The sequence below is a fragment of the Muntiacus reevesi genome, chromosome 9, assembly GCF_963930625.1.
Source record: "Muntiacus reevesi chromosome 9, mMunRee1.1, whole genome shotgun sequence".
Classification (NCBI taxonomy): domain Eukaryota; kingdom Metazoa; phylum Chordata; class Mammalia; order Artiodactyla; family Cervidae; genus Muntiacus; species Muntiacus reevesi.
Genome location: NC_089257.1, coordinates 12264606 through 12281830, shown reverse-complemented (window position 1 = coordinate 12281830; position 17225 = coordinate 12264606). Strand labels below are relative to the sequence as shown.

General features: G+C 36.2%; 1 protein-coding gene across 1 annotated transcript; it reads right to left on the bottom strand.

Annotated features, from left to right (window-relative positions):
- Positions 1-14869: 14869 nt before the first annotated feature.
- On the bottom strand, positions 14870-15811 carry LOC136174667 (olfactory receptor 8K3-like). Its single transcript, XM_065944842.1, has one exon. It carries the CDS (start codon positions 15809-15811, stop codon positions 14870-14872), a length of 942 nt encoding a protein of 313 aa, XP_065800914.1.
- Between the last annotated feature and the right edge of the window lie 1414 nt (positions 15812-17225).

Here is a 17225-nt window from a genome sequence, read left to right as displayed (position 1 = left end):
CCAGGTTTATGAGGAAACCTGTTCTGGGTAGACACAGCAGCAGGGTCAATAGATTTGGTGTAAAATATCCTCTTAGATGGGCTAGTATGCAGAACTGGTAAGTAAGATAAATTTAAATTTCCAGTTTAGAATATTTAAAAGTAAGTCCACCTGCCACACATTAAAATATACATAAATAGAGACAGAAGGAAGTACGAAGGTAGATCAGCTATTCTCAATTAGAGTGACTTTGTTCCCCCAAGAATATTTTTCCACTGTCGGAGACATTTTGGCTCTCATAAGTGAGAGTTGAAATGCTATTGGATTCTAATGTTTATAGGTCAGTTAAAGAGCTCAATATCTTAACATGTCAAATATGCAGCCTGTAACATTATTGAGCCAGTAGTCACAATAGTATCCGGGTTGACAAACACTATAGTATAGGTATAGAAACATAGACAACTAGATAAAATAATAGTAATAATAATAATTAATAATAAATAAAAAAAGAAACACAGACAACTAGACAGTCATATGCAAATATAGATAACAAAGCAAAACTGAGAAGCTAAGCAATCATAAAACTTTAGGTATTATGGATAATTATTGCACTATTCCTTAAAGGTCTATTTTTATTCTTTATAAGATATAACCACATAATGGCATTTTAAAAATTCATCAATCTTAGGATATAGTTCAGTTCAGTTCAGTTGCTCATTTGTGTCTGACTCTTTGCGACCCCATGGACTGCAGCACACCAGGCCTCCCTGTCCATCACCAACTCCCGGAGTTTACTCAAACTCATGTCCGTTGACTCGGTGATGCCATCCAACCATCTCATCCTCTGTTGTCCACTTCTCCTCCCAATTTCAGTCTTTCCCAGCATCAGGGTCTTTTCAAATGAGGCAGTTCTTTGCATCAGGTGGCCAAAGTATTGACGTTTCAGCTTCAACATCAGTCCTTCCAATGAATATTCAGGAGTGATTTCCTTTAGGATGGACTGGTTGGATCTCCTTGCAGTCCAAGGGACTCTCAAGGGTCTTCTCTAACATCACAGTTCAAAAGCATGAATTCTTTGGCACTCAGCTTTCTTTATAGTCCAGTTCTCACATCCATACATGACTACTGGACAAACCATAGCCTTGACTAGGTGAACCTTTGTTGGCAAAGTAGTGTCTCTGCTTTTTAATATGCTATCTAGAATATAATGCATATACTAAAGATACAATAAATTTTCAATCCAAAAATTCCCAACATTCATATAACCCACTACTCAAAATATAGTCTGTGAAAGATATTTCTCCTTCAGATGGTACTGACTCAAATTTAGCACACCTGACAGGTATGAATAAGTGTATGAATAAGAAATGCATAATGGACCACAGTGGGAATTAAATTTGCTTATGTGGTGAATCATACCAGGACATACCTGACTATTATAGGACATGTATGTCCGTGTATAGGACATATATGTCTGTAATTTCAGTTTCTGCAATGCCTTCATTTATGGTGAGAAGAGGGCAGCAGAGGATGAGATGGTTAGATAGCATCACCAACTCAATGAACATGAATTTGAGCCAACTCCAAGAGACAGGGGAAGATAGGTAGGCACAGCATGCTGCAGTCCATGGGGTCGCAGAGAGTCAGACAGGATTTAGCAACTGAACAGCAACTACTAAGGGTTAATCTGGGTCAATAGTGTGGATTATTAAAACGCTTTATGACCATGTGTAATGGAAAACAGTGTGCACAGTTTTGGGGAAAGATTCACGAAGAGTCAATAATTCAATGAGTCTATCTTACCTGGAAAGAGTTCTCAAATGTTAAATACATAGTTTTGTGGAGTTTTCTAATGTTTATTTGTTTCTAATAGTGATAGTAACTTACCTGAAAGAGATTTTCTTCCTCATATAAACATATTCTCTGGACTGTGGTTTTATGTCTCTGTCAGGGCTATAGTGATGGGTAAGTGAGGAGCTGGTCAAGTAGGATATAATACATGTAATTTATTTCAGTTCCCACCCCATCCTCATCCCATAATCAATGTAGATTCTATGTCATAGAATTAAGGTGGAACTTGGCAAATGTCACTGAAATATTGTGGATACTGGTAGCATACTGTATCACATGAAATATTACGTTTACCTGTAATGAAGTTTCTGTGTTGACTCCTTCCTCTATTTGTTACACATCTGTGAGAACAATATATGGATTCCCTCACCTTTGAGGCTCTCCCTGAGGAGATGTCAAGCAATTTGCTGATTAGCCCTAATGCCTAGGAGAACACAACAAAATGTCTGGAGGTCTTTCAGTAATCGCCAAGGACAATTTATATTCACCAGTGAGAAAGTTTAGTACTTATTTGACTCCTATTTTTCACTCTTAGTTAACTTCCCACTTTTAGCACATGGGGCTCTTCATTCAAATGTTGTATTAATACATTTAGGAAAGGCCCATTTCCACAATGTTCTCCTCAAAGGGGTGACATGGTAGAGACATGCCAAAATTCTTTTTTAATATATCATTTTTTTTAAAAAATTAAAGGGAGTTAAAATTACACATTAGGTAAATGTGGTTTGTTATTTCCTTGATTTAGTTGGTTTTGCTGTTTTTCTTCACTTCTGAGGCAGACATTAGTTGCTCATTTTTCTCATTTCATAGTTAGTTGCCATTTTCGGCTAGTTACAACTTCTTTTGATTTTTTTCCCCTTAATGGCATAGTGCAGCATTTCATTTATTTCATTCTGTCCAATTCCAATCCCTATTCTAATTTTCTTTCCCATCTAGGAACATTTTATACTGTGAACTCAGTATGTCTTATAATGTGTTCAGATCTTTGATTTCTTTAACCAGCATACCTTTCAACATACACATCCTGCACATTTTCTGAGTTTCTTACTATTTCATTACCCTTTGTATTGTAAATGGCATATGTATATGTATATGTGTATGTATATATACACACACATGTATACATAATCAGTTGTTTCAGTCGTATCTGACAATTTTCAACTGTATGGATTGTAGCCCACCTCTGTCCATGGGATTTTCCTGGCGAGAATACTGGAGTGGATTGCCATCTCCTCCTCCAGGGGATCTTCCGAACCCAGTGATCAAACCCATGTTTCCTGTGTCTCCTGCATTGCAGGCAGATTCTTTACCACTGCACCACCTGGGAAGTCACATATATGCATATTTTTGGTTCTTGCTTGTTATACATTATATAAATATATTCATATATATATATATATCTATATATAATATATGCATTGACAAGATATTTGCTTGTTGAGTTTGTATGCTTTTATCTTGCTGAACTCACAATTGTGAGGGCATTCCTGAGCTCACATTTATGACAGGGTTCCTTGAGGTTTTCTGTTAGAAAACATGACATTTGAAGTTATGAGAGAATCTAATTTCTTTTTTTCCCCCACATTGTATACCTTGTATGACAACTTTTGTTAATTTCTGAGATTTCTTGTTTGATCTGCTTTTTGTAACTATACATGAATCTTCATTTTAGAATTTTTTTGCAACTAAATTTTAGATTATCTGATCTTTTAAGTCTGTCATCCTTTACTATGCTTAATAATTTTGAGAGTCATTATATTTTTGTGTGTACCAATAATTTATTACTCTTTATAGCAGCATGGAATTCACTTGTCATGATTTAGTTATTCATCTGCAGTAAAGAAATATTTAGATGGTTCCCAGGGTCTGACTAATGTAAATAAAGCTTCTATTGATATTTGCATACAAAGAAATCTGCTGTCCTTTCTCTTGGGTAAGTACAAGGCAGTGGAATGGATAAATATTATATCACAGGTGAGATATGTTTAAAATTTTAAGACAATTCTTTTTGTATTTTTATTGAAGAATAATTTACTTACAATGCTGTGTTAGTTTTAGGTATATAGCAAAGTGATTCAGTCATAGGTAAACATTTATATTTTTTTCATCTTCTTTTCCCTTAAAGGCTATTACAAAACATTGAGTATAGTTTTCTGTACTATGCAATAGGTACTTATGGCTATCTATTTTATACATAGTCATGTGCTTATGTCAATCCCAGACTCCTAAACTACCCTCCTTTTCCCCACTCAGGTAGCCATTAGTTTCTCTTCTATGTCTGAGGGCCTATCTCCATTCTTTATGCAGTTTCATCCACATTACTTCTTTTCATATTCCACATATAAGTGACATCATACAGCATTTGTCTTTCTCAGCCTGCTTTATTTTACTGAGTATGATTGTCTCTAGATCCATCCATGTTGTTTCAAATGCCATTATTTCATTCGCTGTTACTCATTTTTATGGCTGAGTACTATTCCATTCTATAAATATACCACATTTTTTATCTGTCATGTCCAATAGTTTGTGACCCCATGGACTGCAGCATGCCAGGCCTCCCTGTCCATCACCAACTCCTGGAGCTTGCTCAAACTCATGTCCATCGAGTCAGTGGTGCCATCCAACCATCTCATCCTCTGTCGTCTCCTTCTCCTCCTGCCTTCAATCTTTCCCAGCATCAGGGTCTTTTCCAATGAGTCAGTTCTTTGCATCAGGTGGCCAAAGCATTGGAGCTTCAGCTTCAGCATCAGTCCTTCCAGTGAATATTCAGGACTGATTTCCTTGGGCTTCCTGAGGAAACCAGCTTGAGCTTCCTGTGACTCACCTGATAAATAATCCACCTGCATTGCAAGAGACCTGGGTTTGAGCCCCAGGTTGGGAAGATCTCCGGGAGAAGAGAAAGGCTACCCACCCTAGTATTCTGGCCCAGAGAATTCCGTGGAATATATATATACACATATATCCCAATATAAATGGGTAGAAAGTCTAAATAAACTTTTCTTTAAAAAGATATACAGATAGCCAATGGGCACATAAAATCATGCTCAACTTTGCTAATTATTATAGAAACACAAATCAAAATAGAATGAGATACCATCTCACATACAGTCATCATCAAAATCTCTACAAACAATAAATGCTGAAGAGGGTGTGGAGAAAAGGGAACCCTTCCACATTGTCGATAGAAATGAAATTTGTATGGCCAACATAACAAACAGTATGGAGGTTCCTCAAAAAACTAAAAATAGAGCTCCTGTATGTTGCTGAAGAAAAAAAATGAATCTTAAATGGATTTAAAATATTTATACCATTTTATTTTCTACTAACAATGTGTAAGTTTAGTTTCCTCCAAATACAAACTACTATGTATTCTAGTTGACATATAGTGCTATTTGAAACCTAAATTGAAAGTATTCAATATGTAATGGCACTGAGCTTCTTTTTATGGTATGTAGTAGTTCCTGATTTTTACATGTTTGTATTCTATAGAAAGTAGCATATTTTCTGATATATTATGTATCAACTTAATAATGTGATTAAGTTTTAAATGAATGAAAAATATACAAATCTGTAACTCAGTATTTTTTTTTTGGTTTATAATCTGAAGGATAACCAAAGGTGCTCTAACATGTATTCTAGGAGTGGGACATCAGGTTATGTTTATTCACATTCTATCTTTTCAAATACATGTGCTGTTTGCATTCCTGTGGATTTCTGCTCATTATACATAATCTCAGATGTGCATATTTTTATGTTTATATATGAATAGATGAGACATATATATATACATTCATTAATAATTTAAAATGACCTATAAAGTATAACTAATAATTATTCTCACTTGATTATTCTTATAAATTATTTTTATTCAAATTTGATTTGTAGCATTGATTATTTTAAATCCTGATTATGTACATAGAAAACAGTCCAATATCTCTATGATGCAAATAAATCTATTGAATGTTAAAAAGTAATCAAAATAAGCAAAAATGAAATTAGGAAAGTTAAAGAGAGCTATGTAAGAAGTATGTTCAAAAGACATGGCAGATTTATAGATTACAGAATATTGCACTACACTTTCACTAGAACTATCACCATTCAAATCATAGAATCATCTCATGCTGCTTTCTCTAAGCAGGATCACCAAATGCATAGAGTCAAACAATGTATCTTAATCAAAACATGATACACATTTTAACCAAATTTGTGGCAAGTGAGCCAAATGAAAGAGAGGCAAGACTCGTATTTGTCATAGAGTAGACTTCATACTGCAGTCCATGGGGTCGCACAGAGTCGGACACGACTGAGCGACTTCACTTTCCCTTTTCACTCTCATGCATGGGAGAAGGAAATGGAAACCCACTCCAGCGTTCTTGCCTGGAGAATCCCAGGGATGGCGGAGCCTGGTGGACTGCCGTCCATGGGGTTGCACAGAGTCGGACACGACTGAAGCGACTTAGTAGCGGCAGCGGCAGCAGACTTCATATGTAAGGAGACAAAAACAACTAGAATATTGCTCATTTATTAATATGTTCAGAGCACTCAGAAGTTTAACTGGTGCACAGAAGTCAGTCTCTAAATGTATGTTGAAATCATTTATCCTTGCATTTCCCTCTGAGAAAACTTTAAAAATGTCAATGTTCATAGCCTAATTCAAGGAACCACACAGCAAAATGAACTTAAGGAAAGATATTACATAGTTTTTCCCATAGTCTATGAACAGCATATTTTACATCTTTGTTCCTCAAGCTGTAGATCAAGGGATTTAACATGGGGGTAATCAGCATGTAAAATATAAGTGCGCTTTACCACCATCAAAGGAATGACTGGACTCTGGTTGAACATACATAAATACCAAAGTCCCATAGAACACTGTAGCCACAGTCAAGTGGGATCCACATGAAGAGAAAGCCCTGTGCCTTCCTTCATCAGAGTTCATCCTGAGAATAGCTGTAAGAATAAGCAGGTCAGCCACAATAACTATTAGCAGGGATGAAGTTAAATTAAAACCTGCAAAGATCAGAATAATCAGTTCAATTTCACATGTATTTTAATAAAACAAAGATATCAAAAGGAGACAGTCACAGTAGAAATGTCTGATTACATTGTAGCCACAGAAGGATAAATTAAAAGTTTTATAGTGATTAGAAGAGACAAATGTGCTATAGACATAGGCGATTGCCACCAGCATCCAGCATGCCCTTTTTGACGTGATAACTGTATAGAGAAGAGGGTGACAAATGGCCCCGTAGTGGTCATAGGACATTGCTGTCAGAATAAAAATCTCACTAGTAATGAACATAGTGTAGAAAGCTCCCTGAATGGCACAAAAGTTGTAGAAGATTTTATTTTGATTCGCAAGAAAATTTGCCAACATTTTGGGTCCCACAGTTGTTGAATAACTGAGATCAGTAAGAGCCAGGTGTCTGGGAAATAAGCACACGGGTGTCTGCAGCCTGGAGTCCACCTTAGTGAGGATGACCATGCCCAGCTTGCCCACCGCTGAGGTCACGTAGATGATGAGGAAGAGCCCAACAGTGGAGCCTGCAGCTCGGGGCGGTCTGTGATTCCCGTGAGGGTGAATTTGCTCAGCACTGTTTGACTGAGCTTTTCCATCAAGGTTTACCAGAAAACCTATTCTGGATAAAGACATACGCATAGTCAGTAGCTGCCATATAGTGTCATCTGGTAGTGTTTAGTACACAAAACTTATACAAATATGATAAATTTGGATCTTTAGTTTGGGGTATTTTAAAATGATCCTGACTGCCACAGTAAATATATATAACAATGATAGATACATGATAGATAATCAGTGATGATAGAAATAGGGTTGGCAATAGAAATAAATCAGTGGTTTTTCAACTGTAGAAGATCTGTTCTCCAAATAACTTTGATAATCTGTTGAGAAATTTGTTTTCAGTAATTGCAGATATTGGAGGGAGTCTACTGCTGGTCTCCAATGGTTAGAGTCCAGTGATGCTACTGGAATCAGCACCCCAACACCAAAAACAAAAATTTACCAAACACAAAATATCAATAGGGTCAAGATTCACAAAGACTTTTATAGACAGATACAAATAGATACAAAGATATGGGAAGTATAATGAAAAAAAAATGGTAACTACTTTATGTGTTAATTTTACAGATGATAAAATTTTAGGATGTCATTTATATAATGATAACATAATTGGGGATTCCATGTGGCTCAGTTGTAAAGACTCTTTCTGCTAATGGAAGAGAGCTAGTTCGATCTTTGGGTTGGGAAGAACTCCTGGAGAAGAAAATGGTAACCCCTCTAGTATTTTGGTCTGGTAAATCCTGAGGACAGAGAAGCCTGGTAGGGCGACAGTCCATGGAGTTGCAAAAGGTTCAGACATGACAGCGACTAAAAATCAGCAATAACATAATTACATTATCAAACTATAGGCCCTGATGGCTCAGACAGTAGAGAATCTACCTACAATGTGGAAGACCTGAGTTCAATCCCTGGGTCAGGAAGGTTCCAAGGAGAAGGAAATGGTTCCTCATTCTAGTATTCTTGCCTGGAGAATTCCATGGACAGAGGCTACAGTCTGGGGCTGCAGAGTCAGACACAACTGAACGACTAACACTAACTAGCTAATATATGTTAGTTACATAATAAAAACTAAACCCAAATTTTAATAATCTATGGAAATATTCAAACAGTTTATAGTAAAAGTCTTGTGAGACCCTTTGTGAATGCAGATGGTGCAGGATGAAGAAATTAACACTTTTGATATAGAACTTAAGGCTTCAAAAGAAAACTCTAAGAGATTGTAGTAGAAATTACTTGTATATATCCTGGGAAATGCTCCAGGAAATAGACATAGATAGACAGAGTCAGCTATACATAAAATCGTTGTATATGTAAAGGAAAGCTTTGAAAAAAATGATATAACTAATCTTACTCTATATTTCCATACTGAAAAAAATCAACTCTTCCTTTTTTGCAGAATTTGTGGGAAGATAAATGAGAAATGTTTCAGCGTGTTGGAAATATGCTTCAAATATCATGTATTTAGTGTGTTCTTAGTGTGTTTATTTGGGGGTCAATTATCTGATTATTATTTTTTAAGACTATCCATTTTGAGAAAAATATATGTATTTGTTTCAGATTCCCCTGGAAACTGAACATGTTATTTATCATAATACAACCATAAACCTGAATACTTAAAAAATTCCTAACCACCAAAATTGTTTTTCATGTCAATGTAAGGTAGAAATACCCATTTTTGCTTTTAAAATATCAGAAAAAAATCAAATTTACAGATTTTTTAAATTTTGTATTAATTTCCTGGTAGATCAGCTGGTAAAGAATCAACCTACAATGCAGGAAACCCTGGTTTGATTCCTGGGTCAGGAAGATCTGCTGGAGAAGGGATAGGCTACCCCCTCCAGTATTCTTGGGCTTCCCTAGGGGTTCAGCTGGTAAAGAATTCACCTGCAAGGCAGGAGACTTGGATTTGATCCCTGGGTTGGGAAGATACCCTGGAGAAGGGATAGGCTACCCACCCCAGTACTCTGGCCTGGAGAATTCCATGGACTGTATAATCCATGGGGTTGCAAAGAGTCAGACATGACTCAGCAAATTTCATTATTAATATTTCTGAGAAGAAAATAAGAAAAACATCAGAGACCAAGACTGAGGAAAATTTAGCTAGAAACTAACCACTTGCAGCTTCATGATTCTGCCATGATTTTCATTTTTATTTTTAACCCTTTAGTTAGGCTTCTTGTGTTACACTTTTCATTTCTTATCTGCATAATTAAGCATTTATAAAAGCATAAATATTACATAAACAACATGGCACTGATGTTTCAAAGATGCTCATTTGTGTTTGTGAAAATATTTGTATAAATAGTTTGAAGAAAAAGTGTTGAGGTCCTATTCTGCTTATATATTAACAATAGCAAGGTGTACACAGAATTAAATCAGAAATTCTCTTATTTTGCTGTGGTTTATCATAAAATAAAAGTATTTTCTTATTAATATCTTCAGAATTATTAATAAAATATGACACTACATGAGCTATCCTGCTTACCTGTCATGAAACCTCTGTCTTGGCTTCCTCATATCTTTTATGACATGCATCGTAAGAACAATTTATGGATTCTTTTCCATCCTCTGAGACTCTCCCTGAGAAGATGCCAAGCAATTTCTTGATTGCCTCTGAAGCATTTGAAAGCCTAATAGAAACAAGGGAGTGGGTATTTTTATTTGTGATCCAGGACAATTTATATGCACCAATGAGTTAGAATATTTACAGGTATTTTTGTGTTCCATTTTACTTTTTACTCTTGATTAATTTTCTTCTTCACATGATGCTAAAGTTTATTTTCTGTGTCTATGTGGCAAGACTATGCTACCCAGTTGTTTAATAAAATATCAGTCAAGGTGTCACTTTTTTAGATGTGATAAACTTTTTGAGCAGTAGATTTTGAGTACAGCTGATTTCCTTTCAGAATATGGTGAGACTCTTTCAATCAAGAGTGAGGAATCCCAAAGAAAAAGGAAGTTTGTTTTCAGATTGCCACAAAAAAGTCTGCCTCAGTTTCCTGCATTTGTCCTCAGCATCAGCTAGTGCTGTCTGCCAGCCTGGCCCACAAATTTCTGCCTTACCAGCTCCCATTATAACATTGCACACTTTCTTAAAAACATCTATGTATCTGTCTATCGTATATCTATATTATGCTCCCTGGAATACCCTAGTACAGCCATATAGGAATCGGGATTAATATATTTCATCCACAAGACAAACCCGTCGGCATTCCTCTAGCCCTCCAATAGTCTCTCTCGTTAGATGATAAAAAGCTGTGCTGAATTGCTGTTCTATGGGGTTTTTTTTAAATGTTTAAATGAAATAAAAATAATAAATTTTGTATATATATGAAGAATTTTGTATATATATTCTTTCCTTTTTCTAACTCTATGGAGGGAAATTAGTTACTCTCATTTCTCATTCCCACTTCACACTGAGTCATCATCGTCTGTCTGTTTTGGACTTCTCTTGCTCTGTATTTGTCTTTGTACTTGCTGACTGCCGTCATGTCCGACTCTTTGAAACCCTGTGGACTGTAGCCAGACTCCTCTGTCCATGGGATTCTCCAGGCAAGAGTACTGGAGTGGACTTGCCTTTAACACTTTTCAATATTTCTTGCTTCTCCATCATGTCCAATATCCTCTCCAGCTCTTCTTGTCTACCTTGACATATGTTCTGATGTGTCTCATATAATCCATATATTCCACAAGAATGTAGCTTGTTAATGAGCTGTAAATGTGCATTGTTGAATATAATTCAGTAGTTATTTGTGGTTTATCTATGCTGTAACTTTTCGCTATTTATTAAGCTAAAATTCATGGATTTTTTCTTTATTGATTTTGTCTTTATGGCCAATTAATCTACAACCAAGTAGGAAATAACTCTGTAATGGAGAAAAAATGATCTCTTTAATAAATGATGGTGGGGAAAATGGGCACCTATGTGTAAAAGAATTAACTTAGAACATTCTCTATCACTATACACAGTAGATTAAAGGTCGACATGTAAGACCAGATACTATGAAACCCTTAGAAGAACATATAGGCAGAGCACTTTTTGATTTAAACCACAGCAATATCTTCTTCAATCCATCTCCTAGAATTATGGAAATATAGACTACTCTTTCTTATCCCACATTGTCCCAGGTAGCCTTAAACTTGATATTTAAAAATTTTTATGTTGAAGTAATTGTAGGATCACAAGAAGGTTTCAAAAAAAGAACACAGAGTCTTCTGTCCATTTTAGTTCTAGTGGCAACAACTTGCATAAACCGGTACAATTTCATAGCCATGAAATTATCAATGTACAATCCCCTGAGTTTGTTCAGACTTCATCAGACTTGCACATACTAGTTTGTGTATCTTCATTTGCGTAATCACATGCCCTCCTCAGTGTTATCATATATGCTCAGCTGTATAACCACACCAGAGTCGGCACGCAGACTTACTTCATCACATGAATACCGCTCATGTCATTTCTTCACAGCCACACCCATTCTCTCCTCTAATTCTTGTCTTTAACCTAAATGCTAAGCAGGTTTTCATCACTATAGGTTTAACCATTGAGAATGTTTTATAAAGGAAATACCATGTGTAATCTTTACCAATAGGCTGTGTTCACTCAGCATACTTTTCTTGAAGTCCATTCAGGCTTTTAGTATATCAATGCCCGTTCCTTTATCAGGGCTGAATATTATTACATGATGATACACCTTATTCATTCATTGAAAGACATGTGGCTTGTTTTCAGTATTAAACTATGTGAAGTGAGAAAGTTTACCAATCATTCAGTTTGTCTTTGGTTTTGTTACTCAGCCCTTTGTACTTTTCAGTATACTGATCTTGTTTATGTATTTATTTATTTGTTCATGTCACCAAAACATTTCCTTTTGCTTGGGTAATTTACGTGCCTTCTTAGTTTCTACTCAATTATATCATTATATTAATATTGGGGAGATTTAAGTGCCATGTAAATAAATTGATTTTTTAATGTGAAATATATTCTTTTCTCTTTATGCATTACTGTTTCCATATTTTGCTAAAATCAGTTTGATACAATTTTGTTTAGAATTTTTGAATATATGTTAAGACTGATACTATTATTTTTTTCTTAAAATAACTTCTCTTGCACTTTTATAACAGGAAAGTTTGCCAAGTAGAGTTAGGAAATGTACTTTCTCTTTAGTTTTCTGAAAGAATTAGAAGATATTTGTTTACTTCTTTAGCCCTAAACATTATGTAGAATTTTGCAATCAAGGCACCTAAATCAGATTTTGGAGTGGAGTTATGTTAACACAAATTTCTGCTTGAGATCATCTTAATTCTTGACTTTTTAATAGTGTGTCTTAGTGTCCAAACACATCAATATATATATTTAAATTATATCCTTTCATATCATTCTGGCCTTAAGCACAAATTGCTATTTCAAAGAAATGTTGGTGTTGGTAAAATGTCCTTGTAATTTCCTTTTTATCTAATTCCATTTATTTTTAAAAATATTATTGTATTATGCATTAAATTATATTGACATCCAAAATGTCCATTCAAATTATCATTTGTGTAAAACTGCTAATTTTCAATGTTTGCATTCTATGGAAAATTAGCCACCTTCCTTAAATAACTGATATGTCTAATGAATATAACAAAGTAGCATAAAATAAATGAAATATATGGGATATTATGTATGCTTAGTCACAGTTGATTTTTAAAATTGAGATATTAGACACTATATCTTTCTTCATTACGAAAGTTATAGTGTTAGTTGCTCTGTCCTGTCTGACTCTTTGTGACCCCATGAACCATAACCCATCAGGCTCCTCTATCCATGGGATTCTCCAGGCAAGAATACTGGAGTGGATTACTGTTCCCTTCTCTGGAGGATTTTCCTGACCCAGGAATTGAACACAGGTCTCCTGCATTGCAGGCAGATTCTTTACCATCTGAGCTACAGGGAAGAATATGAAAGTTATAACTATTCATTTAAGATGTTTTGGGGAGAATATATAAACAAAAATATAAAATTAAGCATTTTAATCATCTCAATAGCCACCACTATCTCATGCTATTTTACTGCATTTCTGTCAACAAAATTTCCTAGAAACAAATATTTTTATTTTACTTATGTGTGTATTGTTCATACTTTTTTCCTAATTAAAAATCAGTTGTAAAACCTTTTGGGAATATTTATTTTATATGTGTGTGTGTTAGTTACTTAGTCATGTCCGACTCTTTGCAACCCCAGAGACTCTAGCCCACCAGACCCCTCCATCCATGGGATTCTCCAGGCAAGAACACTGGAGTGGGTTGCCATTTCCTTCTCCAAAAGGAACTATAGAAAGAAAGAAAGTGAAGTCGTTCAGTCGTGTCCGACTCTTTGCGATTCCATGGACTGTAACCTACCAGGTTCCTCCATCCATGGAATTTTCGAGGCAAGAGTACTGGAGTGGGTTGCCAAGTCCTTCTCCATATTTTTATATGACATTATACATATTTCCTTGATGCTGGGTACAATTGAAGGAAAAAGGAAAAGAAGATGAGAAAGTAGTAGATGAGATGATTAGGTAGCATCTCTGACTCAATGGACATGAATTCAAGTAAAATCTGGGAGAAAGCAGAGGACATAGGAGTCTGGTATTCTGCAGTCCACGGGGTTGCAAAGAGTTGGACATAACTTAGCAACTGAACAGCAGAGACAGCATGCACACAATTATTTTATTTCAATAAATGTTATTTATTGAAATTTAATTGACTACATAGAAAATTCTACTGCTTGATTGGTGAACAAAGGAATGAGTCTAGTCCTTCCTTGATGTAAAGAAAATGTCTTGAATGTTAAAAATACTAAAAGTAAACAAAAAATGGGGGATTTAGTGACGGTTTGAAGGAAGTTAGTCCAGATATCATAAGATATATATCAATTGCTACAGTTCACATTACACTTTCACTATAAGTGCAGCATAGACAAAATCATGAAACTGCCTCTTTTTTACTTCTTAAAAGAGGAATTGAGTTTGCTTTTAACACACCTTGTGGAAGAACACGAAGACCGAAATGGAGTGAATATGCTAACACAACACACACACGTGTACACAAACACAAATAGATACTTTAAAGTTTACTCTAAAGGCTGACTACCCTAAAAGTCACTTCCTTCTCCTTTTATACCTACTGTTCTTCATCACTCTTACATAGCTTACTCTCCTTGACTGCTCTTACGGTCTATTGTGTCCTAACTCATTCCACTGTACTCTAAAATTGATTTCATATTTTGCTTATGTTTCATCTCTTATCAAAGATGGCAAATATTTTTCCTGTTTTTTCTTATACTAATAAATTTATAGCACATAGAAGTGTGAATGGCACATAGTTATTCTCTAAATATCTAAACTCTTGTGTTTGTTTTCCCCCTTTGAAAACACAAAAAATGAGCTATAAAGTCCTTAACCTAATTTGTAGAAATCACATTGACACTGATCATTACGAAAAGATGCTAAATAGTTTTCTCCACATCTTCTGTAGTGCATATTTTACATCTTTGTTTCTTAAGCTGTAAATCAAAGGATTCAACATGGGAATAACAAGAGTGTAGAATATAGACGCCACTTTATCAGTGTCAAAGGGATGACTGGACTTGGGTTTCACATACATAAATATCAAAGTGCCATAGAACACGGTGACCACTGTCAGGTGGGATCCACAGGTAGAAAAAGCCTTCCGCCTGCCTTCCGCAGATTTCATCCTGAGAATAGCTGCAAGGATGAGCAGGTAAGACACAAGAACTACCGTAAGGGTGAAAATCAAATTAAAAGCTGAGAAAATCATTATCATGAGTTCAATTTCATGTGTGTCTGAGAAAAGCAAAGATAACAAGGGGAAATTGTCACAGTAGAAATGATTGATGACATTATAGCCACAGAAGAATGAATTAAAAACCTTCATGTTGATCAACAGAGACACGAATGTGCTATAGACATAAGGAACTGCCACCAGCACTTTACACACCCTTTGTGACATGATGACCATGTAGAGCAGAGGGTTACAAATGGCCACATAGCGATCATAAGACATTGTCGCCAGGATAAAAAGTTCATTAATAATGAACATGATGAAAAAACCCATCTGTGTAGCACACAAATAATAGGAGATTTTATTCTGATCCACAACAAAATTTACCAACATTTTGGGTCCTACGGCTGTTGAATAACCGAGATCAGTAAGAGCCAGGTGCCTGAGAAAGAAGTACATGGGTGTCTGCAGCCTGGGGTCCACCTTAGTGAGGATGACCATGCCCAAGTTGCCCACCGCTGAGGTCACGTAGATGATGAGGAAGAGCCCGAACAGTGGAGCCTGCAGCTCGGGGCGGTCTGTGACTCCCATGAGGATGAATTCACTCAGCATGGTTCTGTTGTGTTCTTCCATTTTATCAGAAAACATATGCTGGACAGAGACCTCAGAATAGTAAATCGTGTTATGCTTTAAATCCTGGTGATTTTTTTAGCATTCAAAGTTAATATAAATATAATAAATTGAATTTTAAATTCTATTAAAATGATTGCCTCCTGGAAGTAAAGCATACATTTATAGAAATAGAAATGGTTACAGAGATAGCAATACCATTGGAGAGAGGGCTAAGTTTGTCATTTTCCAATGGGAAAAATCAGTTCCCCAAAGAGCATTCAATAATATCTTGAGGCATTTTGATTGTCACCAATGGAGGAAGTGTGCTGCTGGCTTCAAATGGTCATAGTCCAGTGACACTTGTAAATATGATACTGTGTTATGGTAGACCCAACCAGAAAGAATTATGATGCTTCCCTTGTGGCTCAGATGGTAAAGAATCTGCCAGCAATGCAGCATGCCTGGGTTCAATCCCTGAGTCAGGAAGATCTCCTGGAGAAGGGAATGGCTACCCACTCCAGTATTCTTGCCTGGAGAATTCCATAAACGGAGGAACCTAGTGGTTAGAGTCCATGGGATCACAAAGGGCCTACCAACAGATACTTTCACTTTTGCAGGCTCTCCTGGTAGCTCAGATGATAAGCAATCTGCCTGCAATGCAGGAGACCCTGGTTCAATTCCTGGATTGGAAAATTCCCCTGGAGAAGGTATAGATGAAGCACTCCACTTTTCTTGGGCTTCCCTGGTGGTTCAAATGGTAAAGAATCCGCTTGCAATTCAGGAGACCTGGGTTTGACCCCTGGGTTGGGAAGATTGCTTGGAGAAGGGAACAGCTACCCCTTCTAGTATTTTGCCCTGGACAATTCCATGGACAGAGGATCTTGGCAAGCTACAGTCCATGGGCTTGCAAAGAGCTGCACACAGCTGAGCAACTTTCCCTTCTCTCAAATGCCAAATGGCTGTTTTTGGCAAACGTTGACACATGTGTAGATATATAGATTGATATAAAAGTAGATAAAGGAAGCAGAAAGGAAATGTACTGACATAACCTTTGTTTCTTGACAACTTTTTTATTATACATTATATGCTCTCAATTCTGTAACTATAAACCTTAATTTGCAAGCTTTCTAAGAGGCAAGCCTGCTTTCGTGTGTACAGTCGTGTAAATTAGTTCAGGGGTCTGGCGTACATTACAACGCCCCTGCGTCCATGCGGCTGTGATTCTTTTGTACTTTACTGTACAACAGCTTGTACTATAATACAGCATCTTTACTTCTATCCCAGGATATCTGGAAGCAAGTGTACAAACAAGGTGATGGGTGCTATAAACCTATTACAGCTCAGTACCACATAGTCAATTGCATTAGTTGGGGACCTAGGGTAACTTTGCTGATGAAAAAAGAAAGTGCTAGCTCCTCAGTCCTGTCTGACTCTT

Coding starts and splice junctions, on each gene's coding strand:
- LOC136174667 (XM_065944842.1), bottom strand. CDS start 15,811: ATGGAAGAACACAACAGAACCATGCTGAGTGAATTCATCCTCATGGGA.